The 18,090-nt window shown below is 40.3% G+C and overlaps 1 protein-coding gene across 1 annotated transcript in view; it reads left to right on the top strand.

Moving 5' to 3' along the window:
* LOC138947584 (alanyl-tRNA editing protein Aarsd1-B-like) overlaps positions 1–17,889 on the top strand; it is a 29,762-nt gene extending 11,873 nt beyond the window's left edge. Inside the window, exons 5-13 of the mRNA XM_070319085.1 lie at positions 1,426–1,483; positions 1,955–2,117; positions 4,507–4,623; positions 10,367–10,497; positions 11,520–11,586; positions 12,032–12,123; positions 12,536–12,596; positions 13,660–13,754; positions 14,526–17,889. Coding sequence (XP_070175186.1) covers positions 1,426–1,483; positions 1,955–2,117; positions 4,507–4,623; positions 10,367–10,497; positions 11,520–11,586; positions 12,032–12,123; positions 12,536–12,596; positions 13,660–13,754; positions 14,526–14,679 — 938 coding nt within the window. The 3' untranslated portion in view covers positions 14,680–17,889. The remainder of the gene's footprint in view (positions 1–1,425; positions 1,484–1,954; positions 2,118–4,506; positions 4,624–10,366; positions 10,498–11,519; positions 11,587–12,031; positions 12,124–12,535; positions 12,597–13,659; positions 13,755–14,525) is intronic.
* The last annotated feature ends 201 nt before the right edge of the window (positions 17,890–18,090 follow it).

Here is an 18,090-nt window from a genome sequence, read left to right as displayed (position 1 = left end):
CGTAACCACACGTATTTTTTCTTTAGGCCTTATAATGTTCGTGCTTTCTGAATAACTTGTTGAACATGTTGTTAAACAATGCTATACTTAAACACCATTTGCTACACTGAAAATTCCACACACATGAAACAAGATCTGAAAAGGAGGGGGGAGTCTTAAATTGGGGAGGTTCCACTGCTTTGTATAACGGGTGTACGTTGTGGAATGAGCGCTTCTGGGGTGATAACGCGAGACAACTCCTGTGATCTTACCTCACCAGAACCGACCATTGTCTGTTTACCGTATGAAATGCACGACTTACACTGTTACCAAACCGATATGCTTTTTGGGACCAATGCAAGTTTTTTTTCCCTTTCTCATTGATCTTGCCGCCAGGTGGCGCCAGTTACCAGCCGAAAGAAAGAGGGGGCATAACCTCACCAGAACTGACCATTGTCTGTTTACGGTATAAAATGCACGACTTACACATGAACTGTTACCAAACCGATATGCTATTTGGGACCAATGCAAGGTTTTTTTCCTTTCTCGTGTGATTTTGCCACGAGGTGGCGCCAGTTACCAGCCGAAAGAAAGAGGGGGCATAACCTGACCATAACCGACCATTCAACCTCATCAGCGTAATTTAGATGATTCATTGACTCTGTCAGGAGCTAACTTACCACAGTTTTTTCCCAGTTATTCCCCCTTCCACTTTCTCGACAATTGTCCACACAAAAGGTCCAGAAAAGGCTTTTGCTCATTTTAATTCTTGTTGCAACTGCTTTGATTCATTGCCATTTAGACTTCCTTTCAATTTCACCTGCTTTGGAAAGTTCATGACTTTCGTCAATAATAGTTTTGTTTTCTGTCTGTCGATCAACTCCAGCAGGTTTTTGAGCCTAGAATGGACCAACCACCCCCCTTTTAAGACCTCTGAAAATCTTTAAAAAAATCCGTTCTTTTAAAGGCATACTAACGCACTCCCGTGTTTACAAAGTGTAGTTTGCCCACAATCGATGTCAAACGCACCATAAGACCATATAATGACGATACGTCACCATGCGCGGACCATAATACATGCATTACAGCTTGTTCTAGCCTCTGAAAAAGTGAGGATGTCAACAAAGCCGCGGTGTTCTCTCCCTTGCATCAACGTTACATGTGTTGCCAAATCTATAAATAGGACGATCCAGATCAAAATGAAAATTCAAATATCTCAACATTTAAGGGGTCCTAGACCACAATATTTTGCAGGGAACTTAATTTAGTCTGTCTCCAGCTGTTGGTAAAGCAATTAGCGTGTATAGTCATGGAGTACATATGGCTTTAAAGAAGGGAGTATTTGAATGGAGGTAAATTTATAGATGTTGTGAATGAAGTTTGAAAAGTTGGGTCTTTAATTAAAAGGGGGGAAGTAATCCGCTGTATTATAATTATTTGTTTCAGGACAGCATTTGATCACAGCAGTAGCTGACAGTCTGTACAGCTTCAAAACAACCTCTTGGTAAGCAAAACTCTTTCATGAGCTAGCAGTTAGGGTAATGTTGTAATCTGTGTTGGCTCGCCATGGTCACTTCACCAAGAGGGTCCCGGGACCGCAACTTTGAATGTTTAGAGCGTCTGTGGACCCCCTCAGTAGACATTTCCAGGGTCCAAGGGAGTCCCGGGAGGTAATGTATGTCGCTCTCACAGGGAAAGAAAAGAGACACACTCAAGAATGTATGCAGATTGATGTTAAGTGTAAAAATGTTGATTGATTTCTACCTGTATACTTAGCTGAATGTACCCATGGTTTGTTTAGTTTTATATTGAAACCAACAAAATAAAAAAATTATGCTGGTAATTTCTGCTCAATGAGAAAACTGGTAGGGGCTTACGTGATTGTTGTTGGTTTTGTATTTTAAAAATGTATTTCTCTGCTTTGGTGTTATAACTACTGAGAGAAAAAATGAAACGGTTCAGCTTTTTCTTCAAGGAGTCTAGGTGGCGATCTCATCTCTACCATAGAGTTGGACACAGCTGCCGTGTCACAGGAACAAGTTGACGAGATTGAGCGAACAGTCAACGAGAAAATTCGTCAGCAGATTACCGTCACTCCCAGACTGTTTCCAGACAAGACAGACCCACAGCTGCAGCAGGTGATTTTGTATAAAAAGCAGGGGTTCATTTACTAGTGCGCCCTGCGCCATTGGCGCATTGTTTCTGAAAATGTCCCATCACAATTCCCTTCAGTGCGTCAAAGGGCGCATTGAGATCACATACCACTGCGCCACCAAATGTACACTTTACATCGGATTACACACACTCACACACACACATACAGTGATACAGACACATTCACAGATAACACGATATAGCGGCTAATTCTCAGATGGCACCATATTGCACCATTTTGCATCTTTGGTCAAAACGCGTACAGGCCTCTCTGGCACTTCTTGCCTTCGACTATGTCCCATCGGAATTTGGTTGAGGGGAACAAATGTCCCATCCAGGCTTAACCCTCAAAAGATGCAGTTGAAGTGTTGCAGAGAATTTAAAATGATTGTGTAAAAAGATGGCTTTGAAGTGTTGCAGAGGATGTAAAATGAGTGTGTGTAAAAGATGCAGTTGAAGTGTTACAGAGGATGTAAAGTGATTGTGTGTAAAAGATGCATTTGAAGTGTTACAGAGAATGTAAAGTGATTGTGTGTAAAAGATGCAGTTGAAGTGTTACAGAGAATGTAAAGTGATTGTGTGTAAAAGATGCAGTTGAAGTGTTACAGAGGATGTAAAGTGATTGTGTGTAAAAGATGCAGTTGAAGTGTTACAGAGAATGTAAAGTGATTGTGTGTAAAAGATGCAGTTGAAGTGTTACAGAGAATGTAAAGTGATTGTGTGTAAAAGATGCAGTTGAAGTGTTGCAGAGGAGTGTAAAAGATGCAGTTGAAGTGTTGCAGAGGATGTAAAGTGATTGTGTGTAAAAGATGCAGTTGAAGTGTTGCAGAGGATGTAAAGTGATTGTGTGTAAAAGATGCAGTTGAAGTGTTACAGAGAATGTAAAGTGATGGTGTGTAAAAGATGCAGTTGAAGTGTTACAGAGAATGTAAAGTGATTGTGTGTAAAAGATGCAGTTGAAGTGTTACAGAGGATGTAAAGTAATTGTGTAAAAAGATGCAGTTGAAGTGTTACAGAAAATGTAAAGTGATTGTGTGTAAAAGATGCAGTTGAAGTGTTACAGAGAATGTAAAGTGATTGTGTGTAAAAGATGCAGTTGAAGTGTTGCAGAGGATGTAAAGTGAACCCCCTTTTTGGACCAGCCTGTTCGCACCGATTTAAGACTTCTCCCTTTTAAGGGCTTGCTAGTGAATTTAAGTTACTTCCCCTGCATTTTGACATTATTTGCTTCATTTATATAAAGAATTGCTTTGCTTATTTTTTCTGCACCAACAAGAAATACACTCAATTATTTGCTTTGAACGTGGTTACAATGGGAAGGTGAATAATATAGCATGGGTATCTTTTGGGGTGTTGGTTGTGGGCGGTTGGTCTTTATTGAGAGGTGGGCGGGGATATAGCTCAGTTGGTAGCGCGCTGGATTTGTATTCAGTTGGCCGCTGTCAGCGTGAGTTCGATCCCAGGTTCGGCGGAAATTTATTTCAGAGTCAACTTTGTGTGCAGACTCTCTTCGGTGTCCGAACCTCCCCCCGTGTACACTACATTGGGTGTGCACGTTAAAGATCCCACGATTGACAAAAGGGTCTTTCCTGGCAAAATTGCTTAGGCACAGTTAATAATTGTCTACCTATACCCGTGTGACTTGGAATAATAGGCCGTGAAAGGTAAATATGCGCCGAAATGGCTGCAATCTACTGGCCGTATAAAAATTTCATCTCACACGGCATCACTGCAGAGCGCCTAGAACTGTACCCACGGAATATGCGCGATATAAGCCTCATTGATTGATTGAGAGGTGGTCGCCAGGACAGGTTGGACTGTACATGGAACAAACTTTCTTTGAGGTGGTCATTGTAGAGAGATGGTCGCCAGAGCGAGTTTGACTGTATACCTGTCATGGCAGGCCACCTGCAATGTAGGGACACCCTAGGGTGTTTTCTCATCCAAAGACTGAGGTGCACGTATCGAAGGTAGGTGGAATCTGATTGGTGGAAATCACAAGAAATCTCAAATTTAACCAATCAGACCCCGTGGCTGCATGACTTCCATCCAGTCGAGTGGCACCAACTTTCGCTTCGTGCATCTCAACCCCGGTATTGGTGTTTGTAGCATCCTGTTGCAGACCTCAGTTTACCCTTACTATTTTGGAGTCATTTATTACCATTTTTTAGGATTTGGGGAAAAATCCTCCATTTGAGTCCAGACTATGATTTTCAAATGGGCTTCACATTACTTAATTAGGTTTGTGTTGCTAATGTTGGCGTTTGTAACCACGGGGTTACTATTTTGGTAATCAGATTGCTATTTTTTTACTTGACCATTACTCTTGTCAGGTTTTGGGGGTCAACAGGTCTGCTGTTGTTGTATGTTCAGTTCAGGGCGAGGGGTCTTCCAGATGACCACGAAGGGCCGGTCAGAGTGCTGGACATTGAGGGCATCGACGCCACACTCTGCTGTGGTACACACGTGTCCAACCTGGCCCATCTACAGGTAAGCGGTCAAGTATGAAGTCCAATGGAACCCCCCTTTAAGAATCAAAAAACAAGAAAGGTTTAGTCTATCGAACATTTAATTTTGCACAAAACAAATCAATGACAAACCAAAAACATTGACAAACATTGACAAACATTCACATTCACAAACATTCACAAACATTCACATTCACAAACATTGACAAACATTGACGAGCATTCACAAACATTCACAAACATTCACAAACACCCTTATTTAACTGATTTGAAGATTCACCCTTGTAAGACCATGGTTATTTAGCTGTTGTGTTCATAACCTTTTTACATTTTCACCTTGCGCGACTTGTTAAATTTATCTCCATTTTAAGACTGCCTCTTTTTTGAGACCGGATTTTCTAAGATTTTTGCAATCTTATTTAAAGGGGTGGTCAACTGTATTCAGTGAAAACATAAGATTTCAGAATCGTATGTCTGACAATGCAAACATGAGCATTTCGGCTCATGCATGTGCACATATTGACTCTGAAATGCACTGCACACGTGTATCACATTGACATGAATTGTGTGTCAGTGAGGAATGTGCCTCTGAATGCTAGAATAGGACCCTCATGGTCTGCAGACCCTCTAAAGTTGGGGGCACCAGGACCCTTGGGGAGCCCTGTAGCCCGGTTCGTGTACAGTGGAACCCCCTTTTAACACTATTGTGACTAGCATTGCCACGGCGTTAACGTCCTGCCTGCCCAAGCTTGCCACCAAGAAACTTCCCAAAAAACAGTAACTGTAAAGAAATCTGTCTAGCAAGCTTGAATTAAGTCCAATCACCACCAAATTTTGTGTACTAATTAAAAAATGGATGCCCAGTTCAGTCGTTCTATTTATAAGTTTGTCACGCGATTTGTTTTAGCAAAGGGGGGGTGAAAGGGGGATAATTTGTGTTTTTTAATGTTTTTTTGTGTGTGTTTTCTTTTCCACTGCTTTTTTAAAAGTTATTTTTTAACAGAAAGTATTATAAATAATTTTATAACCAAACAAGGTGTAAAACCTATGAATTAGCTGAAATATTGTTAAAATTCTACACAGAAATAAGGAGACAGTACAAAGAAAAAAACAAGCAAATCCCGCATTCACTCACAGCATCCTGACTCAAATGAAACAAAACTGTGACACTCACCAAATGATGTCTAGGTAATCCATATTGAATATAAGTCACATTTTCACAACAAAGTCCCAACTGTACACCTATGAACATTTCCAAAAGGATTAGGCTCCAGCCATCCATTGTTATCAGTGCTGCCACGCCCCCCTTGCAACTACACATTCGAAGATTCATGCAGTACCACCCTAACACGTGTAGTTTGCTGACTCATACTAGCAGCAATAACAGGACTGTTTCTTCCTCAATATCACTGCTATTATCGCTTTCTTGAGGCGAAAACAACACATCGGAATCATGATCTACAGGGTCCTCAAGATCCAACATCCGGAGAATCTCCTCCCGTGACAAGGCTCGCCTTCGATTCATTTTTTTTTCTCGAAAAAAACGCACAAATCAGGCTAATTTTGCATATGGCGGAAGGGCACACCAAGTGTGTCAAGGGAAACAACTCAATTTACTGCAAGCTTCAAAAACCGGGAAGCAATCACGAGTCGTGTACCTTGTATGTCTAATACTAAAATAGTCACTTCCTGTCCGTGGGCGTTGCAGCGCTATTACTAATATAGTCACCTCCCGTCGCGAAAGTGTTAAGACTTCACAAAATCTGAGAAAATCAGGTCTTAAAATGGAGGGAGTCGTACATTTACAGGAGTAATAAACAGAAATTCTGAAAAATCGAGGTCTTGAATCGGGGGGGGGGGGGGGGGGTTAAAATGGGGGTTGCACTGTATGACTGTTTTTGCCCCAACCATTTCAGCCACCATACCCCCCCCCCCCCCCCCCCCCCCCCCGCCCCTCCCCGCGGGTTAGGGGGAAGAATTTACCCGATGCTCCCCAGCATGTCGTAAGAGGCGACTAACGGATTCTGTTTCTCCTTTTACCCTTGTTAAGTGTTTCTTGTATAGCATATAGTCAATGTTTGTAAAGATTATAGTCAAGCAGTATGTAAGAAATGTTAAGTCCTTTGTACTGGAAACTTGCATTCTCCCAGTAAGGTCATATATTGTACTACGTTGCAAGCCCCGGGAGCAAATTTTTGATTAGTGCTTTTGTGAACAAGAAACAATTGACAAGTGGCTCTATCCCATCTCCCCCCTTTCCCCGTCGCGATATAACCTTCGTGGTTGAAAACGACGTTAAACACCAAATAAAGAAAGAAAGCCACCATACCTCATTTTGGGGGGACTCAGTTTTCCAAGATACCTTGCTCTTCATGTAAACAAGTATGTAAACCACCACGGCTGCAGGGCTTTTGGGGCTCTTACATGGGGTAAGATCTGTGTTTTTTAACACCCCCCCCATCATTTCAAACTGTGATTTTCCTTCACCTTCAGCCTAATCTGGACCCTGGTCAATTAATTCTGCTTCATTCTGTAGCAGTTTGTCGCACTTTTGAATTTAGAAAAAAAAATGCCGTTACATGAACTACCGGCTTATCATTTTTGATTTACCTGGATCTGAGAAACAAAGGGAAGTAATCGCTCTAAATGCAGCATACAATATAGAGTAAGTGAGAGTTGCGCGGAAGCAATCTCCTGGCACCTGAGAGAGTAACATGCATTGAATGAAACAAGGTAGCAACTTTCATCTTCATTTTTTCCTTTGGTTTACCTTGGCCTCCAAGCAGGTGTACTTTTCATGGAAGTAGAGGTAGCAGGAATTCTGGTCGCCGACCCAGCCAGTGGGGCATTCCCCAGCTGTTACAAGTCAGCCGGAACAGACGTGAGAGTTTTATGTAAATACAGTCTTCTCACCTGTCTAAAACGACCACCAAAAGGACCTACCAAAAGTGATCATTATGGACAGGTGGTTGCTGTAATGAAAAGGTGAATTATAGAGCAGGTGAATTATATAGAGGAAAAACTCATCGTGGATCTTTTGGGGTGGTCTTAATGGGCAGGTGGTGGTGAAGGATGTGTGGCCCCTCCAATAAGAGGTCACCTCCCTTAAAAGGACACCTTCTGTTGTCACTTCTTCTATTATCTCTACCAAAATATACCTGTCATGACAGGCCACCTGCAATGTAGGGACACTTGGCTGGTCCCAAGGGTGTCCTTTCATCGCAGATACCACTGTACCTGGGACATGCACACTCAGACACATCAGGGGACACTATCCATGCAAGTCATAGACGGATCAGAGCTGCAGTTGTCCCCTAGCCCTCCTTAAAAGAAAAAAAGGCATTTACTTAGTTGTGACAGTATGCTTCAGCTTTAACCAGTATGTTATGCAACACAGAAGATTAGGAAATCTGAAATATGGTTGATATTGTAAACACATGAGTATTGTGTGTGTGTGTGTGTGTGTTCTGATTTTGTGTACATAACCTCTGTAAGCTTTCCTCTATTTTAAAACTGGACACAGTCTTTTTTTAGAAGAGATTTTCTCATGTTTTGGCAGTTTTTAAAGAGGGGGGGTTATTCCCAGTGTAAGTCAAGTTTGCATGACAAAAAATGCGATATTAAAGTTACTTATGTCTCTGCTCTACACACCTTCTTCATCTCCGATGCTCCCCAGGCGACTAACGGATTCTGTTTCTTCTTTTACCCTTGTTAAGTGTTTCTTGTATAGAATATAGTCAATGTTTGTAAAGATTTTAGTCAAGCAGTATGTAAGAAATGTTAAGTCCTTTGTACTGGAAACTTGCATTCTCCCAGTAAGGTAATATATTGTACTACGTTGCAAGCCCCTGGAGCAATTTTTTGATTAGTGCTTTTGTGAACAAGAAACAATTAACAAGTGGCTCTATCCCATCTCCCCCCTTTCCCCGTCGCGATATAACCTTTGTGGTTGAAAACGACGTTAAACACCAAATAAAGAAAGAAAATCTCCGTGATGCATGTACTTATTTTTGTGGTGCATAGCATACAGTGTTGCAATTATGCACTGATTGCAAAATATCTGCAGATCTATAGATTTTCTGCATAATCAGACATGAGATTTTTTTTTGTAAATTGGTGATTTTATGTAAATTTTAAAACCCAAGGTTCTTGTGTTTTTGTCAGTCAAAATCACAGCACTTGCATGTGCACAAATAGACACACACACACACACACACACACACACACACACACACACATGCATACATGCATTTGCAAGTACACACACACACACACACGCACGCACACACACACACACACACACACACACACACACACACACACACACACACGCATGCACGCACTTGCAAGTACACACAGACACACCATATATGCAATATACACATCAAGACGTCTTTAATCAACAGCCTGTTTCATTAATACGTTTGATTGGAGCCCGAGGCCTGATACCTGCACATTCTTGTCATGTATAATGTATCCTCATTTTCCAATGACTTCACCCTCAGTGGGCCTGCAACAGTCGAGTCGGTTTCATCATTTTCTCACACATCCTTTTTTTTCTAAAAATTGTATAAGACACACTGCTCACTAAAAATAATGTCACAATAATGTTTTATTCCTATGTCAGACCATAGACCATTTATCCTGGACCGCCAACTAGCTCTCTCTCCGCTCTTTCTCTCTATTACGAGGTAGCGGCCTCTCGCATTTAGGAACCTACGCTTACAAGCCTTTCAGAAATCAGGGGGACGTGATATCCGGTGTCGATTGTAAACATGGACGAAGTTGCCGAGGTAAGTTCTGAAAATGCTAAAATAAACTCAGCAAAAGTGCATATGGAACATGTTTTTCGATGAGTTTTGTAAAGATTAGTTTGGAGTTTTGGAAAATCCAGTTCATTGTCACCTCCCATTGTCACAAATAACTGGAGTGTGCTTTCTTTTCACTGTCTTCGAATCGCTGGCCTTTCAAACCGGACGCGACGCGCCCCTGAAAGTCGAGAGTCGTAACCTCGAAGGGTCACGTGACGAGTTGGCGGTCCAGGCTATTTGGTCTATGGTCAGACTGACTATTTTAGTTTAACATCCTCTGAGAGTAGTCGGCCTATATTGGGACAGGTATTGGATATACAGTGGTACCTCCCTTTTACGGGTCCCTCTATATTACGACCGACTTTTCTCTGACGGCTCTTTTCTCCTTCTTTGTCTTGGTATTTCTCACCTCCATATGCCTGTATTTGACTGTCTGTCTGTGTGCAGGCCATAGAGATCCTTGGCTGTGAGAAAGGGAAGAAGAGCAAGATTGGATGTGTCTGTCTGTGACTTATATGTCTGTTTGTCTGTCTGTCTGTCTGTGTGCAGGCAATAGAGATCCTTGGCTGTGAGAAAGGGAAGAAGAGCAAGATTGGATGTGTCTGTCTGTGACTTATATGTCTGTCTGTCTGTCTGTGTGCAGGCAATAGAGATCCTTGGCTGTGAGAAAGGGATCACAAGACTATGTCTGTATCTGTCTGTGTGCAGGCAATAGAGATCCTTGGCTGTGAGAAAGGGATCACAAGACTATGTCTGTATCTGTCTATGTGCAGGCCATCAAGATCCTTGGCTGTGAGAAAGGGATCACAAGACTATGTCTGTATCTGTCTGTGTGCAGGCCATTAAGATCCTTGGCTGTAAGAAGAACAAGATTGGGTGTGTCTGTCTGTGACTGTCTGTATCTGACTGTCTGTATCTGACTGTCTGTCTGTCTGTCTGTGTGTGTGTGTGCAGGCCATTAAGATCCTTGGCTGCGACAAGGGGAAGAAGAGCAAGAGCAACCTGATGTTTGTGGCTGGAGGGAGAGTGCTCAAATACCTTGGTCGCTCCTATCAAGTTGAGAGAGAACTGACAGGGATTCTCAAGTAAGACTTCTTGTCATCTTCATCTTCTGCCATGAAATCTGAGGTTAAGACCTATAAAAACGTGAGAAAATCAGGTTTTAAAAACGAGGGAGTCTTAAAATGGAGGTTAATAAATAAAGATTTACAAAGGTTATGAACAGAACATCAAAACAAGTAAAGTCTTAAAAAAGGGAAATTAGTCTTAAATTGGGGGTGGGTGTTGGAGGGGGGGGGGGGTCTTAAGTACTTCTTCTGCGCTTATGAGCTGCAACTCCAAAATACCCGTGTGACTTGGAATAATAGGCCGTGAAAAGTAGGATATGCGCCGAAATGGCTGCGATCTGCTGGCCGATGTGAATGCGTGATGTATTGTGTAAAAAAAATTCCATCTCACACGGCATAAATAAATCCCTGTGCCTTGAACATGTGCGCGATATAAATTGCATAATAAAAAAATATATATAAAAAAATAAAATAAAATAAATAAATAGATAAATAAATCCCTGCGCTTAGAACTGTACCCACAGAATACGCGCGATATAAGCCTCATATTGATTGATTGATTGAACTCTCCGTACACCTACTCTTTTTATTTTATTGAGTGTTTTTATGGTAGAACTTGTGACGAGCAGTAATCTTCATAGTGTTTTAATTTTGAGGGGAAGAACTAAACAGAGAAGAAATCAACTGAACTCATATTGAAACAAAATTGCTAGTAACATTTTTGTTCAGGGTGTGTATTGGGGTGGGGGGGGGGGGGGGGTGTAATTATTTCTCAAAACAGCACTGTGCACATTTATTTTACAAAAACAAACAAAACTATTTTGTTATTTTATCATTTTTTGTAAAAGTATCATCGTAAAAAAAAGCACTGATATTTTTACAAAAAAAGTGAAAACGGTTCAAAAAGAGTTCATTTTAAACTTGTTTGTATTCCATTGTAGAGCCGATGTTGTGAGTTCAAAGACAAATAAAAGGAATCTTTTATCAAACAGTTTCATGAATGTTTGTAGTGTAATCCATACACATGACATTTTCTGCAGGGGACCTTTGGACAAACATGTTGAGCTGTCTGACAAAGCAATCAAGGGGTTCAAGTCCTATCAGAAGGTTTGACTCCGCTGCCCTTCTTTACGCAGTTGTCTTTCTTGAATTGCTTCGCTATGATTTGTCTTGGCCAAGATTGTTAAGGTTTTAAGGTTTCTTGTAACATGCAAAAGGCTTGATTATCATAGATTTGAAAAAGGGATAGATGTCAAACATTTGTCTTTTAAATGAAATTGTGAAAAATACTAAGCTGAATCCTGGATGCCCCTAACTGTATCTGTGTGCACACATGCATGCGAGTGTGTGCGTGTTCCTGCTTAAATTGTTACAATCTGCAGTTTTTCTCTTACTATGACAGCCACCTTATATTAAGTAGGCATATCATTGAAATATTGTTCTTGGGTGTGTGTGTGGTTTTTTTTAAGGGGGGGGGGTGTTGACTGATTGATGAATTAATCAATTGATTGATTGATTGATTGATTGATTGATTGATTGATTGATTGTCTAGAACTGTCAGACACTACTGAAGGATGTCGCCATGCTGGAAGCAGAAGTCTACAAAGCTAAGGCAGAAAAGGATCCAGTCTTCTGTCATTTCAGGTGAGACATTTCTGAAGTTGATATATGGCTGCCTGAACCTGGGGCTAAATGCCTGCATGAGTTCATTGCAACACTTTCTTCTGCAGGTTGAAATGTTGGAAAATATTGTAAGATTTCTAAGGCCGTGTTTCCTTTATAGATAAATGAACCTGTGTTAGTGTGTGTGTTTGTTAGTGTGTGTTAGAAAGTGTGTAGGTGTGTGTGTGTGCAAATATACCGTTCATGAAACATTCTGACAAAACAAAATTATTGTTTGTTTGTTTTCATTTAACTTACACATAATTATCACAAGATATGAAAAAGCTGAATTTGTAAAAAGTTTAACAGGAGTTTTTTTATTTTATGTTAAAAAAAAAGATGCTTGATTGTTGCTTTTATTCATTTTTTAATTTAATTTTGATTCTTTTTCCAGGAAAGATGCTGACGCTGACTACATGAATATTTTGGTGACACAAATAGTGGCTGTGAACCCTGTAAGTACTTACTGTCAATTAGTTCTGATGACACAAATAGTGGCTGTGAACCCTGTAAGTACTTACTGTCAATTAGTTCTGATGACACAAATACTGGCTGTGAACCCTGTAAGTACTTACTGTCAATTAGTTCTGATGACACAAATAGTGGCTGTGAACCCTGTAAGTACTTACTGTCAATTAGTTCTGATGACACAAATAGTGGCTGTGAACCCTGTAAGTACTTACTGTCAATTAGTTACTGTCAATTAGTTACTGTCAATTACTTACTGTCAATTACTTACTGTCAATTAGTTCTGATGTTGTTTCGTTGGTTGTTGTGTTTTGCTTTTTCTATGTAGCCTATTCATACTGAACACCAGCAAGCCATATGAAATTCGTGTTTCGTAAATGTAAATTTAAAAGACATTTACATTGGTAGTTTCAGCAGGAGTTATATTTGAACTAGATCTTGAGGTTAGTTTACAAGTTTAACAGCATGCAGCCTGGCCAACAGTAAAGAAAAGCAGGCATGACAGTTTTACAGCATTTTCAGATTTGCACTGTTTCTTCACCAGATTGCACTGAATAACACAAATCTGCATCATTTAAAAAACATCTCTGTATGTAAAATGTAACTCCATTTTCTTCAACATGGCCCTCCCTCAATCCTCATTGCAACATTGAAAATGCTGAAACTGTTTGATGCCTAAAATACACACAAAACCCCAGACTTTCTTATGACTAAATATTTCTCAAATGAGGCAGGGTTATTCTCTTGGATTCGAGGAGATTGGTACGGCTACGCCATACTCTCACTTACTCTTGTTGCGCATGGTGTGTGCATTTAAAGCTTACGTCCCTTGTTGCTCAGATCTTGTGTGTATGCCCAATATGCAGGGTGTTGCAGAATCCTTGATTATTATTATATGTAAGAATGATTGTAAGGCGCTTAGAACTATTTTAGGATTTGCGCCCTATATATACCCTTATTATTATTATTTTGATCATCTTATGACAGCTGATTTTTGACTGTTCCAGTATTTTTAAAGATGAAATTCTCAGATGTTCTCTGTGGTTTCAGGATGTGGTGTGCATGGTGAGTGTTGGAGATGACAAGGAGAGCGGACTCATGGTGCTGGCTGGACCTCAGGATATTGTGGCAACCATGGGGCCTAAGTGAGTCTTTGAGGTTTTGTGTGTGTGTGTTGTGTGTGTGTGTATTGTGTGTGTGTTGTGTGTGTGTGTGTGTGAGTGTTGGAGACGACAAGGAGAGAGGACTCATGGTGCTGGCTGGACCTCAGGATATTGTGGCAACCATGGGGCCTAAGTGAATCTTCTTGGCTCTGTGTGTGTGTGTGTGTCACTGTGTGTGTGTGTGTGTGTTGGAGATGACAAGGAAAGTGGACTCATGATGCTGGCTGGACCTCAGGATATTGTAACAACCATGGAGCCTAAGTCAGTCTTCAAGGTTATGTGTGTCTGCGTGCCTGCGTGCAGGCGTGTGTGCGTGCCTGCGAGCGCACCAGTGTGTGTGTGTGTGCATGCAGGGGTGAGTGCATGCATACATGTGTGAGTGTGTGTGTGTGTGTGTGATTTCAGTGTGAGTGTGCCTGCGTGCAAATCTTAAATGCTGACATTTGCCAGGTCCATTTGTTTGGAACATTAGTTCGTTTTCACATTGACTTTAGTTTTTAATATGCAGTTGAAAAATGCCACAGTTTAAAGAAAAGAATAAACACAATGATATGTAGCAACAAATTGTAACAGTAATTTTATATCATGCTGCCTCTTTTGTAAATAACAGAATAAAAACAAAAGCGAGAGCCACATGCACAAGTGAAGTTATTTTCTGTATGTATTTTCTACCTGTGTCTGGATCAAAATAAATGTGTATTGTATTCAGCTCCTTTCAATTTTATTCCTTCTTTTTTGATTTGTTCCATCTAGGCTTGCAGAAATTCTGGAGGCTAAAGGAGCCACCACAGGGGGTCGTTTCCGTGGAAAAGTAAACAAGATGTCACAAGGAGCGAAGGCAGAAAAAATGCTGCTTGAATATGTGGCGTCTCTTAAAGGCGCTGGCGAGGCGCAGGCTGAAAGCTAACAGCAGTCGATCCAGATCTTCTTCCATTCCCTCCAACAAAAAAATTAACATGTGATTTTAAAAAATGTGTTAGAATCTTAATGTTGTCCTTGTTTGTGTGTTGATTGTGTTTTAGATATGTGTGTGCATTGTTTAAAGATGAATTGACTTAAAGTGTGCATTGTCTAAAAATGAATTGACTTAAAGTGAAGTAAACTGTTAAAGATTTGTTTTGCAGGGGACTGCCACTCTGAAATTGTGAAAAACCTGAAAGCTGGGGTCCAGGTCCTGGCAGGGGCCAGGAGCAGCTTCCCGTTGGGGGGCGTTGCCCCCTGCATAGCTGCCAACCCTCCCGAATTTTTCGGGAATCTCCCGATTTTTTAAATCTGTCACGAAATCTCAAAATGTGTTCGATTTTCCCGAAAATTGAAATTTCTAAAATACTTTGTGTAAGCAGCCTCTTTTTGGGGGAACAAACCGGTGAAAAGACGCTCTGGTTAACCGAGACCAGCCACGTTGGTGTGCGCATGGGCGGAAAATAAGTTGTGCCTCTATCTTTCCGGTTTTGCCTTCCAACATGCCGCCAAAAACAACACCAAAAGACAAAAAAAACAAAGGCTAAAGTGAGGTTTTTACCACAGTACAAGGCGAACTATGACTTTATCGACAAGTCAGATAAGGGGGAACACTACGCATTCTGTAAACCTTGTCGATGTGACATCAACATCGGACATGGTGGGAAAAAGGACATCGAGCTCCATGCTGCCTCCGCCAAGCATTGCGGCAATGTGAAGCAGTCGACTGCTACTGCTGTGAAACAGATGCCAATGATCACGTCTCTGTGTTATTTCATTTGTTAAATGAATGTCAATTTTGATCATAATATACCAGAAAAAAAGCAATTTTGGCACCTTCATTTACAAAAAATCTTCAGCTTCAGGGGGCGTTGTTGACCCCCACCAGGGGCGTCGCCCCTGGACCCCACCGGGGGACTACTGCGGCCCCCGGACCCCCACAGGAATTTCATTGTCAGAAAGTTGGCAGCTATGCCCCTGAAGCTGAAGAAATATTTAAAATGAAAACTGATTTTGAAGGCTCTCCTGCAATCTAAATGTACATTTTACATAGAAAAGAGAATGTCAAAAAATCAACACTTTAACGTTTATTAATGTAAGCAAACTTACCCAGCAGTCACACTACACTCACAACTGAAGAGTTCATTTAGTTTTGACACAGTTTAGTTGATGATGCAGAAGCTGTTGTTGTGAGGAAGACTGATAACAAGAGAAAATTCCTACCTACCAACAAAAAACAATTAAATAAAAATAAGACCTAAAAAAAACTAAAAAAACCTTTATGTATCGATTGGAGATTGGATTTCCCTTCTTTGAGTCATGTGACGTCAGAGGCCGACAAAACTTTATAATTTGGCTTTTCAGGTTGACCAAAACTTCAAAGGAACTAAAAAAAAAAAAAAACGTCATGTGTTTTATTGCATGCGTGTGTGCTGTTCAATGTCAAAACAACAACAAAGTGAGTACATGACGTGTGTTTTGTAGTTCCTTTGAAGAAACGCCCAAATATGAAGCTTATGGTGATTGCATACATGGGATTGCATGCATGTGTGTGTGTGCTCGTTCAATCGTCAAAACAACAACAAAGTCATAAGTACCTGAAAGGAATTCGATCGATACATAAATGTTATTTGCGTGTTTGACCAAAATATGACATTTTACACAGATCTCGACAGTCATTGTTCACCTCGACCGCTAGCGGTCTCGGAGAACAATGACTGTCTCGATCTGTGTAAAATGTCATATTTTGGTCAAACACGCAAATAACGTATAATGTTGTTTTGATGCTCTGCAAGTTGGGCATGCTCCCTTAGTTTCTTCTTCCCGCTGGTGCCATACTTGATGGACTTCATACAGTAAGTGCAGTATGCAACACCGGGACTGTCCATCTAGATTTTTACCATTCACCCTTCAGAATTTATGTATTACTGTTTAAGAATTGACCATGTCTAATTGACTGAATAATTTGAAGAAAGGCACTTGGTTTGTGTCTGTTTTGATTGATTTTTGATTTTTGTGTGTGAATATGACCTGAATAATTTTGTATTGTTGTGTTTGTACTTTTGAAGTACATGTACATGCGCTGTATTTATTTTTACATTTAGTCAAGTTTTGACTAAATGTTTTAACGTAGAGGGGGGAATCGAGACGAGGGTTGTGGTGTATGTCTGTGTGTCTGTGTGTGTGTGTGTAGAGCGATTCAGACCAAACTACTGGACCGATCTTTATGAAATTTGACATGAGAGTTCCTGGGAATGATATCCCCGGACATTTTTTTCTTTTTTTCGATAAATACTTTTGATGACGTCATATCCGGCTTTTTTTTAAAGTTGAGGCGGCACTGTCACACCCTCATTTTTCAATCAAATTGATTGAAATTTTGGCCCAGCAATCTTCGACGAAGGCCGGTGTTCGGTATTGCATTTCAGCTTGGTGGCTTAAAAATTAATTAATGACTTTGGTCATTAAAAATCTGAAAATTGTAAAAAAAACAATTTTTTTTATAAAACGATCCAAATTTACGTTCATCTTATTCTTCATCATTTTCTGATTCCAAAAACATATAAATATGTTATATTTGGATTAAAAACAAGCTCTGAAAATTAAAAATATAAAAATTATTATTAAAATTAAATTTCCGAAATCGTTTTAAAAACTATTTCATCTTATTCCTTGTCGGTTCCTGATTCCAAAAACATATAGATATGATATGTTTGGATTAAAAACACGCTCAGAAAGTTAAAACGAAGAGAGGTACAGTAAAGCGTGCTATGAAGCACAGCGCAACCGAGCCAAACAGGCTCGTCACTTTCACTGCCTTTTGCACTAGCGGCGGACTACGTTCAGTTTCATTCTGTGAGTTCCACAGCTTGACTAAATGTAGTAATTTCGCCTTACGCGACTTGTAATTTCTTTACATTCACCTTTTTTTTTTAAATAAAAAAGCCAGTTTAGTTGCTGAAAAATGTATCGGTTTATCACATTAGTTATGTGTACAACCAAACTTAGATTTACATAGGAAAGGAGGAAAATGGTTACACAGACCAAATAGAAATTTGGTTACAGATGCCAGTACTGTACATACTACTATTTGAGTCATTCAATCATCTTAGTCAGGGACCTATATTCTTAGTGAAATAAGAGTCTTTGATATTCACTGCTTTTGTTTGTCTTTCTTTTAGTATGAATGTGTGAGTTTTGGTTTGTGTGTGAAGAAAATGTAACTTTCTTGGTCCACGAACACTATACAGTGGAACCCCCTTAAAGACCACCCAAAATCTGAACATCAGGTCTTAAAAATGAGGGAGTCTTAAAATAGGGGTAAATCTACACAGGTTATTTTGTTTGTTCGTTCATG

This window comes from Littorina saxatilis, linkage group LG14 (assembly GCF_037325665.1).
Source record: "Littorina saxatilis isolate snail1 linkage group LG14, US_GU_Lsax_2.0, whole genome shotgun sequence".
NCBI classification, from domain to species: Eukaryota; Metazoa; Mollusca; class Gastropoda; order Littorinimorpha; family Littorinidae; genus Littorina; species Littorina saxatilis.
The sequence above is the reverse complement of the archived record's forward strand: the minus strand, read 5'-3'. Positions and strand labels throughout refer to the sequence as shown.